Source organism: Thalassophryne amazonica, chromosome 14 (genome assembly GCF_902500255.1).
Source record: "Thalassophryne amazonica chromosome 14, fThaAma1.1, whole genome shotgun sequence".
Lineage (NCBI taxonomy): Eukaryota > Metazoa > Chordata > Actinopteri > Batrachoidiformes > Batrachoididae > Thalassophryne > Thalassophryne amazonica.
Window position 1 is genome coordinate 53519025 of NC_047116.1, and position 17865 is coordinate 53536889.

At 39.8% G+C, this 17865-nt stretch overlaps 1 protein-coding gene across 1 annotated transcript in view; it reads right to left on the reverse strand.

The window, feature by feature from the left end:
- Positions 1 to 3852: 3852 nt before the first annotated feature.
- LOC117524267 (lactase-phlorizin hydrolase) overlaps positions 3853 to 17865 on the reverse strand; it is a 41214-nt gene continuing 27201 nt past the window's right edge. The window contains exons 11-17 of the mRNA XM_034186038.1: positions 17629 to 17827; positions 15665 to 15867; positions 15418 to 15524; positions 15121 to 15252; positions 7050 to 7273; positions 4275 to 4511; positions 3853 to 4184 (exon numbers count right to left, since the gene is read on the reverse strand). Of these exons, the coding sequence (XP_034041929.1) occupies positions 3961 to 4184; positions 4275 to 4511; positions 7050 to 7273; positions 15121 to 15252; positions 15418 to 15524; positions 15665 to 15867; positions 17629 to 17827 (1326 nt within the window). The 3' untranslated portion in view covers positions 3853 to 3960. The remainder of the gene's footprint in view (positions 4185 to 4274; positions 4512 to 7049; positions 7274 to 15120; positions 15253 to 15417; positions 15525 to 15664; positions 15868 to 17628; positions 17828 to 17865) is intronic.

Here is a 17865-nt window from a genome sequence, read left to right on the forward strand (position 1 = left end):
AATCACGACAATGCTTCAAGGTGCTTCACGTGAGTAAGATCTAACCTTTCTGTGAAATAAACAGGTGTCTACTGTAACAATTAGAAGATGCCTATGTGAAGCCAACTGAAGGGCAAGAAACCCCCACAAAGTCCCGTTGCTTCATGTCCACCGAATTCTGGCACCTGTGAACAGGTATTCCAACACAGGACCATTGGACTCCAACCTACAATTCCTCAGCATTTCTTGGTTTTGCCTCAGAAACGGTATTTTTGATGTCACCTCATAATTTTTCTATTGGATTAACATCCAGGGATTGGGCTGGCCACTCCACAACGTTAATATTGGAACCAAGATACTGCTTGCTTGCTGATGTCTTTGGGGTCATTGTTGAAACACCAATTTCAAGGACATTTCCTCTTCGGCACAGGATATTTGATGGATCACCCACCTATCATGATGCTTGTTCCACCATGCTTCACTGTCTTCAGTGGATTGTGGCTCGAATTCAGTTTTTGGGGGTCCTCTGACAAACTGTCGGCGGCCTCGAGACCCGAAAACTACAATCTTGCTTTCATCAGTCCACAAAATGAGGCATTTTCTTTTGGTCATTCAGTGTCTTCTTTGTCAAATTGTAACTTCTTAGCTTGGCTTCACATGAACGTCTTCTAATTGTTTACACCTTTGATCACCCTGGAGCTAATCATTAGTTGAGTCTTTGCCATTCTCGCTATTCTTCGACCATTTGAATACCGGTTTTCTGTTTCCTTCCATATCGTTCTGGTTTTGGGTGCCATTTTAAAGCGTTTGAGATCATTTTAGCTGAGCAGTCTATCATTTTCTGCACTTCTTTATACGTTTGTTTTTTTTTTTAAACACGCTAGTCAACTTTTTAATCAAGTACACTGAACAATGTCTGGAATGACCCATTTTACTCAGATTTTCAGTGAATTGCAAAACCAGCATGTACAACATTTGTTGCCTTCGCCCTGTTTGACACCTGTTTTTTCACAAAGAAAGATGCAGACCCTATTTTTTATTTATTTTGACAGCTTAATAATGTACGCATGCTCTATGATGTGCTTGTCAACATCTGCGTGCTCCGCTTGCCAAACAAAAGGGTTCTGCTGGCGGTGGAGATGCAAACCAGACTTAACTGTTCCGACCTGGACCGCTCAGTGGAAATGGGGCTGTCAGTATACGCTGCTAAATCCTCGTGTGACAGCTACATAACTTATTCAATGTAGCATATTTGGCACATTTTTCATGTCTGCATACGCTGGCGAAACTGTCAAGGTGTGACAGGACCTTTAGTGGTCAGCACTGCTGTCTCACAGCAACAAGGTCATGGGATCACTTTCCACCTGGTCCTTTGTGTGGAGTGGCCATGTTCACCCCATAGGTTCCCCTCTGTCTGACCGGGAATGTTTGTGTGTGAAATCTGTTTGTGTGTGGTGTGTTGGTTTTACCGTGTGGCTGTACACCACACACTGTACGACCAAACCTGTTGGATCCATGATTTTTTTTTATCTTCACGTGTGGTCTCTCAGGTTTTGGAAACCTACAGATACTTTTAAAATCCTGCCGTGTGAACCAGGTGTTGGGTGAACTGGTGCCTCTAAATTGGATGTAGGTGTGAATGTGCCCATTGATATGTGGGCCTGTGATACACTGGCGTCCTGTCCAGGATGGACCCCATTCTACGACTGCTGCGATAGGCTCCAGCCCCCCCCCGTCAAAGCACTTTTCATCTCAGCTGGATGCCATCTTTCTTCTAAATTCATGGATATGAGTGAAACCTTCACATTTCAGGGTCAGTCCTCAGCAGCACCAACACGTCCAATTGGAAATATAAAATAATTCCTCTGGGTTTTTCCATGTAGAATTCCTTATTTGCAATACTGAATAAACAGTGATTTCCAGCAGTTGAAAAGGCTTTTTTTTTTTTTTTTTTTTTTTTTTGAGGTTATAAGCATTTCTTCCTGTGTTCTGTCAGGAACATTCCGCACACAACCCACTGAGTGTCGTCAGTCTGTGTAAAGGAGAAAGTGCATTGAACTGCTCATGTGACACTGCTCTCCAGGACTGGCTGAGAGTCAAAGATCATCTTGAGGAGGTACACATTTCAGGGCCCCTTCCCACATACGAATAAGTACATATCAGGGATAGAAGATTTATGGGGTATTGTGAAGAGGAAGATGCAACACACCAGACCCAACAATGCATGAGAGCTGAAGGCCACTATCAGATCAACCTGGGCTCTCATACCACTTGAGCAATGCCACAGACTGACGTACAGACTACGTACCGAGTGCTGTACATGCTCATAATTTTCATGTTCATATGTTTCAGTTGGACAACATTTCTAAAAATCCTTTTTTTGTATTTGTCTTAAGTAATATTCTAATTTTCTGAGATACTGAATTTGGGGTTTTCATTAGTTGTCAGTTATAATCATCAAAATTAAAAGAAATAAACATTTGAAATATATCAGTCTGTGTGTAATGAATGAATATAATATACAAGTTTCACTTTTTAAATGGAATTACTGAAATCAACTTTTTCATGATATTCTAATTATATGACCAGTACCTGTAGTCCTGCGCCGGTCACAGGGCACGTGTGTCGGGCCTGACACGTGTCTTGTCAGGTAGGCGTGACACACGTGCGTCAAAACATGGTATGTGTTCTGCAGCTGTGATGTCCAGGACCAGAGATCTCAACACCTGCAGCTGTTAGCGGACACACATCAACACAGCATCTGTACATCCATATCAGTAGCCTATGCAAGTGCGCTTCAACCCCCTCCCCTCTGGCACACCACAACACCACATGTTTACAGATGGGGGGATGCAACACACGTGCGATTCACACGCAAGGCACATGTGTGTGGGGGGGAGCTGACAGTCTGGCACCTCACGTGTGTTGCTGTTTTGCAAACTTTGTCTAAGTGCCACTCGTGGGGGCACTTAGACAAATTTCGGCGGCGGCCCAAAAGTGATCATCTGCTGACTGTGTTTGTGCTAACAGCGCAAATGGCCACACATTTTCTAAGTGCCAAGTGAGTGTCAGCTGGAATTTGGCCGACACCTGCCACGAGAGGGTTTGATGGACTCTCACAGCACATGCTCTCTTTCAGCCACTGGTGTGCACAAATAGTTGTAGCAACAGGTGTATGAGGCACTGGAGACAGCTACGGATTTACATGTATTGCATATGATTCCTGCTTCACGTGCACTTTGATCACATTCGTGCTATGTGTGAAGGGGCCCTTACAGATAAGAATGTCTAAGAATGAATCAGTTTAACCCGTAGTCCATCTCTGATCTATTAATAGAAACATGACAATAGGTACACTTAGACGACACCACCGTGTTCATGAACACAGTGGCTATTGTCATTTCTTTTCATCACCCATACATTGGTTAAATTCTTTGTGGGTAAGGAGCAAGTATGTACACTAACAGACGGTAAGTACATTTATAAAAACACCAAACTCAAAACCACAGGGTTAACAACTTCAGCAGATGTTTCTCCACCTGACTGGATGTTCAGGCACAATTTTAGGGGACATTTTTAATTGCTTCAAAATCCAGAAACACAAGATTTTACAACCTTTATTTAGATTGTTTTGGATCTCAAATACTTAAGAAAAAGGCAAGAGGAAAAGCAACCAAAAAAAAGTCAAATTTAAGAAGCTGCAATCAGAATTTATTTAAAGTTTTCCATCATCAGCGACTGTTGGCAAAAATGCACTGTTCTAGTTTTAAATGTGAACATTACTTAATTTAATCCAGAAAACAAATGTGGAGTTGATAGAATTTTCATCTTTGAACAGTGATTTTAAATGTCATTACACAAACCTTGAATCTCTATTTAATTTCTGAAAGATTACACATAGTTTTACAGTCAGACTCTTACACAGAGTTTGACTAGATGTTGATGCAAAAGGTGCAACTCCACATTCATAATTCCATTTTTTCATGTTCCTGACATGCTAAACATTTCCACATACCTTTTTTTCTTGTTTTGTTTTTTGCTCTTAAAAAAACAAAAGGCCAAACAAGCAGCCCCAAGCGTTGAAACAATGAGGAGAGCAAAGATGGTGTACAGTCCCCTCTCTGCATCATCAGGGGAGAGTTTTATACCCAGGAAGCTCACGCTGCTGTCGTTCAAGGGAATCGGTATTGGCGGTATGCTAGTTCCTGCAAATAACGCACAAAAGTGAGTCGTGTGTTCAAAGAAATGCGCTACCAATCAGCACTGGAGCCCTGGAGTCTTCGGCCTCGGTTTACCTTCAGGCTCGAGGCGCTGACACTTGTGGGGCCCTGAGGCGGGGTCAGGGAATCCGTTGCAGTTGATGATGGTGGTATAGAATGCAGTAGACTTTTTAGCCACACGAGGAAGGTTCGGGTCTGAACGATTGACATAGAAAAGACCAAATCTTTCTGAAAATCCAGTGGCCCATTCAAGGTTGTCCATAAGCGTCCAGGCGGTATAACCATAGATATCCACATTGTCGAGTAAGTAAGCTGCAAGAAGAAAATCAGCACCTTTACCACAACCAGCAAACAATAAAGCAAATGCCTACTACAGTCTGGCTTGGTGTCATGTTTTAAAAATCAAAATACCGGAAATTTGATTTTGAGAGAGATTAGAAATAAAAAGGATGATAACATATCTTGGTACATCGTCAAGACCATATGATCGCTGATGTCTGTTTTTTTTTTTTTCAAGTTGGCTGGACATCTCAAAGTTATTAATAAATATTGATACAATTCTGTGAACTAAAAGACAAGAATGATGTGATTATATTGTAGGTGCCTTGTGGCTGTGGCTCAAATTTCTCTCTCTTTTTTTAAAAAGATTGCATGATCAGGATTTTTAAAAATCATGTTTTTTGACATGACAGTTTTTTTTTAAACAAATAGAACATTTGACATCAGTCCAAAAATCATTCATCTTAAATCAGAATACAGAATGACCATCATAGTAGTAGTCTATCTCTACCTTCCCCCTCCCCAGCTCACTGCCCACAGCAAAGGGTCCCTCCATAGAGTCTGGTTCTGCTTGATGTTTCTTCCTATTTAAAGGGAGTTTGTCCTTGCCCTCACTGTCACTATGTATTTATTGTTTTGTCAGGGGGAATGTTGGTTTTAATAATATGGCACTTTTGATTTCATTCATATTGAAGTAAAAAAAAAAATCTAGTATTTATTCTATGCACACAAAAGGCTTATTTGTCTTGAATTTTCTTGACAAATTTATTAAAATCCAGCCATTATCTTTGCCAGCATCGTCCACCTGGCAGATGTGGCATATCAAGTAGCTGAATAAACAGCATGATAATTGCACAGGTGGGCTGTTCACAATAAGAGACCACTTTAAAATGTGCAGTTTTAAAAACACAGCAAAACACCACAGATGTCACATATTTGGATGGAGCGGGCAACTGTTTGAGATCATATACTATATACTTTTATTAGTCCCACAGGGCGAACTTTGCAATTTGATATTTGTTTAATCAGTATCTTAATATGAGAGCTTGATTTAGGTGCATGGATTATATTGGCTAAGGTAAAGTACTCACGTGTATGGATTTTAGTAAATAAAAATAAACCTAAGCTACTACAGTAACAAAGGGAACATAAGCTAAAGTCAAGATAATATCTAGTGTACCAAAGATAATATCTAGTCAAGATAATATCTCGCGAACCAAAAATTTATTTTTAACCCATGAGTAACTTGCTTTGAAGCTGTGTGTAACTTTAAGGTGACTACATTTTGATTACCGAAAACCAGGACACTCGGCCCGGCCATGAGATACTCAAATGATACTTGAAGTTTATTCAATTTAATGGCCCAATGAAAACAAAAACGTCCTGGGTAAACAGGACGTTTGGTCACCCTATGTAACTTATATCAAACATATCTCTAACACATACTGATGTATGGAGACATATGTAGACCACAGAATTTATTGAACGTGTCAGGTACCGTATAATGGTGCATTGGCAGCTTTTTTTTTTTTGATATGTCAGCATATGCTAGCAAAATCTTCATGGTGTGACAGCTGCATAACTTATTCGACATAGCCAGCATAGTCGCCAAAGTTTTCATAAGCCTGCATACGTATGCTGGCCAAATCGGCATTTTGCATCCAGAATAAGATAAAATTATGAGTAATATCTTTCCTGAGTGGAGGAATACACTGCCTCCACCAATGTTCTAACTGAAGTCATGTGACCCACGCTTGTATCTATACACTCTTAAAAGAAAAGTCAATAGATTTTGTGTAAAACATCTGAAGATATACAGTTGTGTTCAAAATAATAGCTTTATAATAGCCTTATAAAAATCCTTATAATAGCTTTTGTGTCCATATATGTAAATGGGAACAAAAAAAAAAAGAAGCAAAATGTATCAAATTTGCTATTACTTCACAGAAATTGAAGAGACAGACTGGTGTCCTGTCCAGGGTGTACCCCGCCTCATAGCACGCCCTATGCTGGGATAGGTTCCAACCCCCGCTACCCTTGGTTGGCGTAAGCGGTTGAAGATGAGTGAGTGAGTGAGAAAGTGAAGAAAAAGTCAAAAAAAACAAAACAGCAGTGTCTGCATTTTTCTTTACAAGCTCAAACATTAATTGTATAAACTGAAAAATGCTTGAAGATTTAGCTTTCCTGTGAATCACTGAAGTAACATTTAGTTGTATAACCACTGTTTCTATTTCACCAATTCACACATGAAAATAAAAGCTTTTATAAGGATTTTGAGCAGCTAGACTGGAATATTATCTTATTTTATGATGTCACAAAGACCTGTGAACACAACATTATCTCCAAAACTGATTGATAAATACATTGTTTTAAAAAAACTGACACCCGAGCACTCACCACTCTTTATAATATTCCAGAAAGGTTTAAAGCCCCTGTTCTGTCAGTTGATAGCTTAAAACCATGATTACGCCTGCAAAGGCACCTGGCCCTCCTTGACTACAATTCCAGTTCAACATGTCCTTGACTTGGTTAAAAAAAAAAAAAAATACCATGAATTGATCTGTTTGATACCTTTGAGCAGCTGATTGATGTATTTTTCATAGTAGTAGCTCCTCTGTACATCATTGAGGTCAACAGGTCCCCGTTCTGAGATGCCATTTTCTGTGATAATAATTGGTGGGTTTCCATACTCCGTCTTGATGAAGTTTAATATTTTCCGGAATCCGAACGGTGTCACCTTTAGCCAACCCGAACCTGAATCCAGCCAGGTGCGATCTGCGATTGTTCCTGCACCCCTGTGTCAGTTTAATGATTGTATTTCACATAAGTTAAAGGACACCATAAAACAAAGAAATAAACATATGTTCACTGTCGTTGTTTATATGCTAGATAATGAGCAAAAGATTTTAAACCCAAAATCCAGGGAGATTATTCTCAGATCTTTTATGGGACTTAAAATCAATTTTCTAGAAGTTTACTCTGCAACAACTGGACTTTTTGTTGGTCTTATACGTAGATGTTTCACCACTCAACCAAGTCACTTCTTTCATTGGTTAATTTTTGATACCCCTTTACACCAATTAATTTTTCATTTTCACATAGGTGGCTCTTTTATACCCCCCTCAAACCATTTCCTTTCACGTCACATTACGTCTTACCATCATACATACCACAGATACGATATAACCGCAGTCAGGAGGAGGGTTAGAAAATGATCAAAATGAATTGATGAAATGATATAAATGAACCCTGTGGAAGCCCATTTGTGGGCTACCACAGGGTTCTGTGTTGGGCCCAAAATTATTTTATACATTAATGATTTATGTAAAGTTTCAGATCTAGTTAAAGCTGTTCTCTTTGCAGATGACACAAACCTGTTTTGCTCAGTGGAAAATCTGCAACAATTATTATCTGATTAGGAACTGAAATGAGAAAGTTAAAGAGATGGTTTGATATTAACAAATTATCATTAAATTTGTCTGAAACTAAGTTAGTGTTATTTGGAAATTCTAAAAAAGACATACAAATTCAGTTAAATATACTGTACATGGGGTAAACATAGAACGTGTCAAAGAGAATAAGTTTTTAGGTGTCATTATTTTTGAAAAAATGAATTGGAAAGCTCATATTTAACATATTCAAATTAAGGTATCAAAGAGTAGTGCAGTATTAAATAAAGAAAAGCATGTTCTTGATTGCAGAGCACTACATACTTTGTATTGTTCATTGGTTGCACCCTACCTGACTTACTGTGCTGAAGTTTGGGGCAACAATTATAAAACTACAGTGCAACCATTATTCATTCTTCAAAAAAGAGCATTAAGGACAATTCATAATGCAGATTATCGAGACCACACCAACCCATTGTTCATTAAATCTCAAATATTAAAACTTCACAATATGATTTTGTTCAAGACTGTTCTTGAACAAAAATAAACAAGTGCCATTTAGAATTCAAGAATATTTTACTGAGAGAAAGTGAAAATATAATTTACGGGGCTTGTATCATTTTAAAATTGCTGGCGCTCGGATGACCAGGAAAGGTTTCTGTGTCTCCATGTGTGGCCCTAGACTATGGAATAACCTGACGGATGAACTCAAACGATGTCCAAATATCAATCAGTTTAAAAATCACATAAAGAAATGATGTTTTCATTATATGTATCTGCTGAAGAAGGATGAGTTTTGTGTGTAGCCAATTGTAATTGTAAATTTGTTCGGTAACACTCAGATTGTGTCCTTTAAGTTGAAGATATTGAAGTGGTTGAAAATGAGTGGGAATAGTTGTTGTTTTTATTTCTTTCTTTGCACTCCTGATGACTAGGTGATGTTACTTTTGGTTAAAGGGGTAGGCGTTACAAAGCTTTGCTTCGGCCTACACCCTTTCAGGCACACGGATGCATTGTCAATCCATTTTCTTTTTCATTGTCAATCCATTTTCTTTTCATTGTAAGTTTTGTTGTTGTTGTTTTGTGTGTGTGCTGAATAAATTAATTCATTCATTCATCTCAGATACCAGAACCAGGTTTGATCTATGCCAGGTTGGAATATTCTTAGTTCTGTGCCTAAACACGACACACTTCACATGCAGTGGTAACTTCTACAGGCACCAGCGGTTGCTGGCATACACTGGTGCACGTCTAATAAGTTATGGGTTAAGTTTTGTATGTTAAGAGCACGTTGAAGCACACCGATATACGCAGTAGTACGGCGAGTACGTCGAAATATTTTGGGCATGCACCAGGCCCGGCACCAGAAAAAAATATTAAGGGAGCGATGAGTTTATCACAGGGGGTGGGGTCGCGCCCCCCCCCAAAAAAAGTGCGCACCGGAGGGGACGTGCCTCTGAGCGTGCGTAATGAATTGGGTGCGCTCCTGGAAAGCTTGTGTATTTAGGCTACACCGTTGTAAGAGACTGATGAGTAAGAGTAAAGAGTGATGACAGTATTTTTTTTAATTATTATTTGAACATATAGACCCTCGGTCAAGTGATTTCCTGCATACCACAAAACCAAACCAACAACTGATCTGAGAAATGACACGAGACACTAGATTAACCCCACATACAGCCCTCCATCACAAGCACAAACACAGCGCAATTGGGCATGACAGTCACACAACGAGTCAAAGATAAACCTTTCATGTACATATATTTACAACAATACATAACTTTAATATCTGTCATTGAGGGCGACTGGCCGTAAACGGAGTGACTAAGAAAATGCATACCGCACAACAACAACATGTTATTTGCATTATTATCACTTTTTACTGAGATACACAACACGTAATGCGTACATAAAAAATTGGCTCACTTAACGTCTGCCTTTTAGCCTGGTGCGCGCGCTGCTGTTCAAATTCAGCAGTGCGTCCTCATCAAGCTGGCTGCTTGAGCTGCTGTTCATTGTCATACTATCCATGAGAAAATCATCTGGAATATCCATATTGGGACCAAAACACACTTCTCGCATTTTCATCTTTTCTTCTGCGGACAGTCCCCCCCTGCTCCCTGCGGACAGTTCTTGGGCTACGCGCTATGACGTCATTTGTTTACATATAGCGGGCGAGTATAGCCAGGTACCGTCGACGTAAATCTATGATACCGGCCCAGCAACGCCCCGGTAAAGTGATAATAATATTGAATAACTAATATTTTGCTATATTTTCCAGTATTTCTTTTTCTTTCTTTTTTATTTTTATTTTTTTGATAACTCTCACATCCAAGGGGGCGGGATTGATGACTTAAGGGGGCGTTGCCCCCAAACGCCCCCTCATGGCGCAGAATCCGGCATGCACAATATTTTCAACGTATGCCAGCGTATGGTACATAGATAGTATATCCCGCATACGTGAGCCATAAGTTGTAGGTAAGTTATGTGATTGTTGACACACATTTCTTGCAAGTTACTCATGAGTCGAAATACGGCCATTGATAGGCTGGACAACTGAAACCTACAGTTATGCGAACAGTTCAGACTGTTACAAATATTAAACCATTCACATACGGAGTAAATATAAAATATTAATCTTACCGGTTTGTTTCAGTCGGATTCATCATCAAAACCTGATGAAAACCTATCCACATAAAGTGCCCTGATTTTAGAAAACAACATCTGAAAGTACTTTAGTTCCTTGTTGTGGCTGAAGACACATAGTGTTCAATCAGTGTTTTGTTTCTCAGCCTGAACCAGAGAACGCTGATGCTTTGTGCCACAACAAGAAAATTAACTTATTTTAAAAGTTGAAAGAGTCACAGCGCCTCATTCATTCACATCAGCGTTTACCACAGACATCAGTCGACTCTTCAGCATTCTGCACACGATAAAAATAAATCCCATGATCCACCAAGTCAAAAAAAAAAGTTAAATTACTCTGTTTGGCCTCTGTGTGGAGGAGTCAGCGCCGCATGACGGTGTACACGTGCTCATCAATATTTACATGTTCCACCTGCCAGACCAAAAGGTTCTGTCAACAATGGAAACACAAACCAGTCAGACTGTTCCAGTCTGTACCATACAGTGCAGTACCGACCTGAAATGCTCGGTGGAAATGGGGCTGTGAGCATACCCTAGCTAAATCGTCAAGGTGTGACAGCTGCATAACTTATTTAACGTACCCTGCGTATTCGGCACATTTTTCGTACGCCAGCATATGGGTGATTCTTTAACTATGGGCACTATTGGCCTTGTAAATGTAATTTCCACCACACCATTGCCTTACAATATAAAGCGCCTTGGGGCAACTGTTTGTTGTGATTTGGCGCTATATACATGTGCTCTGATGTCACTGTTTATCTCCATAGAAACTACCCAAACAATCTTTCATACAGACTGTTTAAAGGGACGTTACAGTGTTGTGGTGGAAATTACAGCAATAGTGTGGGACAACTACATTTTGTTTAAAAAAATCACAACAGTTGTATGACATTGAATACCCCAATTATGTTTTGATTATTTTACTGATATTTTATTCAGAGATATTTTAAAACATTAGAAAAAACGTTTCTTTACCATTCATTTTTATAATTGAAGATCAAATGTCTGGGTGTGGGACAACCACAAAATGGCAATATTTGCATATAATGATGCTGAAAAAAGGTGAAAAAGTCATCATAGCCTACTAGAACAAATTTCTTAACACACTTTCATTGTAAAGATAACTATAAAAGTGTGAAATTTCCCCTTTTTTCTGTTTTTCATACAATATGATCAAAGGACACAATAAGTGCCCGTAGTCTAAGAATCACCCATACGCTGGTTAAATCATCAATGTGTAACAGGGCCCCAACCTTACCCATCCCCTGAGCAAACACAGTTGGAACAGTGTTACAGAAAAACTCTCTTCAGCCTTTTTGATTGTAGGAAGAAACTTCATGCACATCAAACTCACATACTACCAAAAAAACAAAACAAAAACAAAAAACAATGAAGCAAGCACAACAAGCACAAATATGCAAGACACAGATGATGGAACGAAGCATCAAGGTGCTGATAAAGAGTCCAGTGGTCATAGTGAACATTAATCCTAACAATCAAATCAAATCAATTTTATTTATATAGCGCCAAATCACAACAAACAGTTGCCCCAAGGCGCTTTATATTGTAAGGCAAAAGCCATACAATAATTACGGAAAAACCCCAATGGTCAAAACGACCCCCTGTGAGCAAGCACTTGGCAACAGTGGGAAGGAAAAACTCCCTTTTAACAGGAAGAAACCTCCAGCAGAACCAGGCTCAGGGAGGGGCAGTCTTCTGCTGGGACTGGTTGGGGCTGAGGGAGAGAACCAGGAAAAAGACATGCTGTGGAGGGGAGCAGAGATCAATCACTAATGATTAAATGCAGAGTGGTGCATACAGAGCAAAAAGAGAAAGAAACACTCAGTGCATCATGGGAACCCCCCAGCAGTCTATGTCTATAGCAGCATAACTAAGGGATGGTTCAGGGTCGCCTGATCCAGCCCTAACTATAAGCTTTAGCAAAAAGGAAAGTTTTAAGCCTAATCTTAAAAGTAAAGAGGGTGTCTGTCTCCCTGATCTGAATTGGGAGCTGGTTCCACAGGAGAGGAGCCTGAAAGCTGAAGGCTCTGCCTCCCATTGTACTCTTACAAACCCTAGGAACTACAAGTAAGCCTGCAAGTAAGTAATCAAGTGGTAATGATCATAGAGCTGTCAAGTGGAACACAAGTGGGATCATTATCTTCAGCTGACAGACAGTTCAGTTCACAAGAAAACCCCAGCAACAACTGAAGAAGAAAGCATAAGGACCCTAATGGTTCATAAGCACTTACTAGACATGTCCTAAGGTCAAAGGTAGTTGACCCATAGACATACCACTGTAGTGATTAGTGAGTGTCTCTCCAGGTTAAACCCCTTTTCTGCATACAGACACACTTCTGATGGCCCAGCCTAGCAAATTATTGACACCTTGGATCTTAGTCTAGATCTAGACCAGTTGCAAACCCATGCACTCCTCACTCTCCTTCTCAAGGGCTGCAATAAGGGCATCCATTGATTCTGCAAAGATCATAGTTTCATCCGCAAAGTCAAGGCTCGCAAGCCTTTCTTTACCAACTAAGGCACATAGGCAACACAAATGGTCTCCACAACCCTACCCGGGGCTGAGCTTGTGGGTTGTGGAGTCCTACTATACACTAGAAGATAAACTTGGAGTGATCAGAATGCTATTTCACAGGGATGAAAAGGTTCCCCACAACTGTTTTCCAAGATTAATTAAGGTGAGTATCTAAAGAAGACTGAAGACTTGTGGATGTCAAAATTGGACCTGTACCAAGTCAGCATCTAGAAGCCATGAACAGACAAATTATGCTAATACAAGAGGAAGATATATAGATATATATATACGAGGTCTGTCAATAAAGTATAGGTCCTTTTTATTTTTTTCAAAAACTATATGGATTTCATTCATATGTTTTTACGTCAGACATGCTTGAACCCTCGTGCGCATGCGTGAGTTTTTCTACGCCTGTCGGTGACGTCATTCGCCTGTGAGCACTCCTTGTGGGAGGAGTTGTCCAGCCCCTCGTCGGAATTCCTTTGTCTGAGAAGTTGCTGAGAGACTGGTGCTTTGATTGATCAAAATTTTTTCTAAACCAGTGAGGCACATCGAAGTGGACACAGTTCGAAAAATTAAGCTGGTTTTCGGTGAAAACTGTTCCACTGTTAAAGGAGATTTTTTTAATGAAAGACGTGCGGACGGATTGCAGCCTCGGCTCACAGCCGCCGCGATGCTCCGCCACAGGAAAAACACCTCTGTTGGAAGCCTTAAGGACAAGTTGGAACATGCCGAACTGTTAAACAATTTCTCAGATACTCACTCCACGGAAAGCCATCAAAAGCCGCCTGGATTTTACAAATGGTTATCAACACGGAGGTGTTTTTCCTGTGCCGCCGCACCGTGCTGGCTGCGTCCCGACGCGCGGACCCGTCCGCACGTCTTTCATTAAAAAAATCTCCTTTAACAGTGGAATATCCGGATAAAATGCTGAAACCGACTTCTTCTGAAACTTCTCTGTTCTCTCACGATGTCCTGGATCAATAGAGCCTGAAATGTGGAGGTTTTCAGCTTGAAACAGGCTGACGACGGCGCCTGAGAGCGCTGCGCGACGTCCCGCTCTGTGGGAAGTCCTTAAAGCGACAGTATCACCTCAAAATCTCTCATCAGCCGTTAAAATTTTCACCGAAAACCAGCTTAATTTTTCGAACCGTGTCCACTTCGATGTGCCTCACAGGTTTAGAAAAAATTTTGATCAAACAAAGTGCCAGTCTCTCAGCAACTTCTCAGACAAAGGAATTCCGACGAGGGGCTGGACGACTCCTCCCACAAGGAGTGCTCACAGGCGGATGACGTCACCGACAGGCGTGGAAAAACCCACGCATGCGCACGAGGGTTCAAGCATGTCTGACGTAAAAACATATGAATGAAATCCATATAGTTTTTGAAAAAAATAAAAAGGACCTATACTTTATTGACAGCCCTCGTATCTTATATGTAGCTTGAGTGTTCAAGAAGCTCAAACCCATTAACACATGGAGACATTCTCACACACCCTCAGGGCCAGATTTAACCTCACAAAAAAGAATGATATTTATGTTGTACGGTGCAGCGAGGAGTGCTCAGAGCTTTATAAATGTATTAAAAAAAAACAGTGCCTTACTTCAGGACTCTGCAGTTTACCTAAGGGACACAAAGACAACAAGGCACCACTTTTGCACAGAAAAGACAGAAAAAAATGGAACAACTTTCCCTCAACTCAGGTGACGCCATTTTCTGCAACTTATAATGTAGTCCTATCATTGTATCTCAAGAAGATTAAGGATGCTTCACATCATCATCAGAGAGAATGCACCCAAAGATCTTCTGGAGACAAGTTAAACTTGAACTCTCAAGAGAAAGTGTTGCAATGATCTTTTGTTGAAGACTTTGACCTTGTCTGCTTTACAACAGGGACTCTCTCCACTAAGGGCATATTACTTTTGTTATTGAAAAAGTCAATTGAGTCAAATGAGTGGTGAAACATCTTGAAGACCAACAAGTAGAGTAAACTCTTTCCTGGATCATTGAGAACATTCACCAATAAAAGAGTTATTCTTTAACTGGATGCAATATTTTATTGCTTGCTTACCTATCGCCATCATAATGCTGAAGGTCTCCATAGTTCATAGGGAATGCCAGTACTGTGGTGTAGTGGTTGAAACCAAAGTAATCATAGGTACCTTTAATCCTTTTGATCTCCTCAGGTGTGAACTCAGGGAGCCTGAAGAGATTAATAGCTGCTGTATGAATGTAATGAAACATAGCTTTTCATTGATTACACTATTATGGTGATCTTAAACTATGTCCTTTCTATATTTTTTCTTAAACAAATGAATTTAAGACACAATTTCTCTTTTGTGTGTTTCTTCATCGTTTTTCATCTTACCTAGATTTTGGCAGACCAGCACTCAAGCTTCGTTCTTGAATAATGGTCTTCATTGTACTACTGTAGTCTCCATTGTAAATAGGATGTGCAAACCAGCCTATGTAGAACTGCATGAAAAGGACAGTCACTTATATTTTTTTTTAAATTTATCAACTTAATTTCGAACATTTTTCTCCAGTTATTTATTGTAAAATTGGACTTTAAAAAAACTGTTACATAAGTACTGTATTTCATTACTTTGTAATACCTGCACTACTCGTCTTGCGGCATCAATGTCCTCCTGCTTGTATGGATTTCTGGGATCTGCCCAGTCAGAGTTAATGGTGATAGAGATCATTCCTTTCTGTGTGGGCCGATATTTGGAATCATACAGGTGCCAAGCCTCAGCATGAGCTTTTATCAGGTTATGACCCACAATGTAGGGCAGAGTACCTGGTTGGAAACTGATGCCTGGACAAGCAGAAGAATTAATCATTGACAGACTGTTTTTTAAATACACGCCATAACATTTTTTCTAGACTTCTGAGCTTTGTTTATTTTACTGTGGCATGTAAATTACAAAATTATAGTTTGACATACCGTATAACTGATGTAAATATGCAGTAGTGTTCAGAAAAATAGTAGTGCTATGTGACTAAAATGATTAATCCAGGTTTTGAGTATATTTCTTATTGTTACATGGGAAACAAGGTACCAGTAGATTCTCACAAATCCAACAAGACCAAGTATTCATGATATGCACACTCTTAAGGCTATGAAATTGGGCTATTAGTAAAAAAAAGTAGAAAAGGGGGTGTTCACAATAATAGTAGCATCTGCTGTTGACGCTACAAACTCAAAACTATTATGTTCAAACTGCTTTTTTAGCAATCCTGTGAATCAGTAAACTAGTATTTAGTTGTATAACCACAGTTTTTCATGATTTCTTCACATCTGCGAGGCATTAATTTTGTTGGTTTGGAATGAAGATTTTGCTCGTTTACTAGTGTGCTTGGGGTCATTGTCTTGTTGAAACACCCATTTCAAGGGCATGTCCTCTTCAGCATAAGGCAACATGACCTCTTCAAGTATTTTGACATATCCAAACTGATCCATGATACCTGGTATGCGATATATAGGCCCAACACCATAGTAGGAGAAACATGCTCATATCATGATGCTTGCACCACCATGCTTCACTGTCTTCACTGTGAACTGTGGCTTGAATTCAGAATTTGGGGGTCGTCTCACAAACTGTCTGCGGCCCTTGGACCCAAAAAGATCAATTTTACTCTCATCAGTCCACAACAATATTCCTCCATTTCTCTTTAGGCCAGTTGACGTTTTCTTTGGCAAATTGTAACATGTTCTGCACATGTCTTTTATTTAACAGAGGGACTTTGCGGGGGATTCTTGCAAATAAATTAGCTTCACACAGGCGTCTTCTAACTGTCACAGCACTTACAGGTAACTCCAGACTGTCTTTGATCATCCTGGAGCTGATCAGTGGGTGAGCCTTTGCCATTCTGGTTATTCTTCTATCCATTTTGATGGTTGTTTTCCATTTTCTTCCACACGTCTCTGTTTTTTTTTTTTTGTCCATTTTAAAGCATTGGAGATCATTGTAGATGAACAGCCTATAATTTTTTGCACCTGCGTATAAGTTTTCCCCCTCTCCAATCAACTTTTTAATCAAACTATGCTGTTCTTCTGAACAATGTCTTGAACGTCCCATTTTCCTCAGGCTTTCAAAGAGAAAAGCATGTTCAACAGGTGCTGGCTTCATCCTTAAATAGGGGACACCTGATTCACACCTGTTTGTTCCACAAAATTGACAAACTCACTGACTGAATGCCACACTACTATTATTGTGAACACCCCCTTTTCTACTTTTTTTTTTTTTTTTTACTAATAGCCCAATTTCATAGCCTTAAGAGTGTGCATATCATGAATGCTTGGTCTTGTTGGATTTGTGAGAATCTACTGAATCTACTGGTATCTTGTTTCCCATGTAACAATAAGAAATATACTCAAAACCTGGATTAATCTTTTTAGTCACATAGCACTACTATTATTCTGAACACTACTGTAGGGTTGGTATGCTTTAATAATGGTTGTCTAGTTAAGTTTCCTCAATAAGATAATTAGTTGAAGACACGTTTATTACACCAGCATAACCAAAAAGTAGCAATACATTTCTGTTGGGTAAAATTCAGCATTTTAAGGTTTTACCTGGGGCAGCAGCTCCATAACCATGACCAACATTGGCAATATTGTACGGCTCATTGATGGTGATCCAAAGTTTAACTTTGTGGCCAAGTCTATGAAAGATGAGATCGGCATAATCTCTGAATTTGTCAACAATAGTGTCATTCTTCCAGCCTCCAACATCCTGTAGAGCTTGTGGTAGATCCCAGTGGTAGAGAGTAATCTGACACCAAATAGAATTCCTTACATTAGTGTGTACAC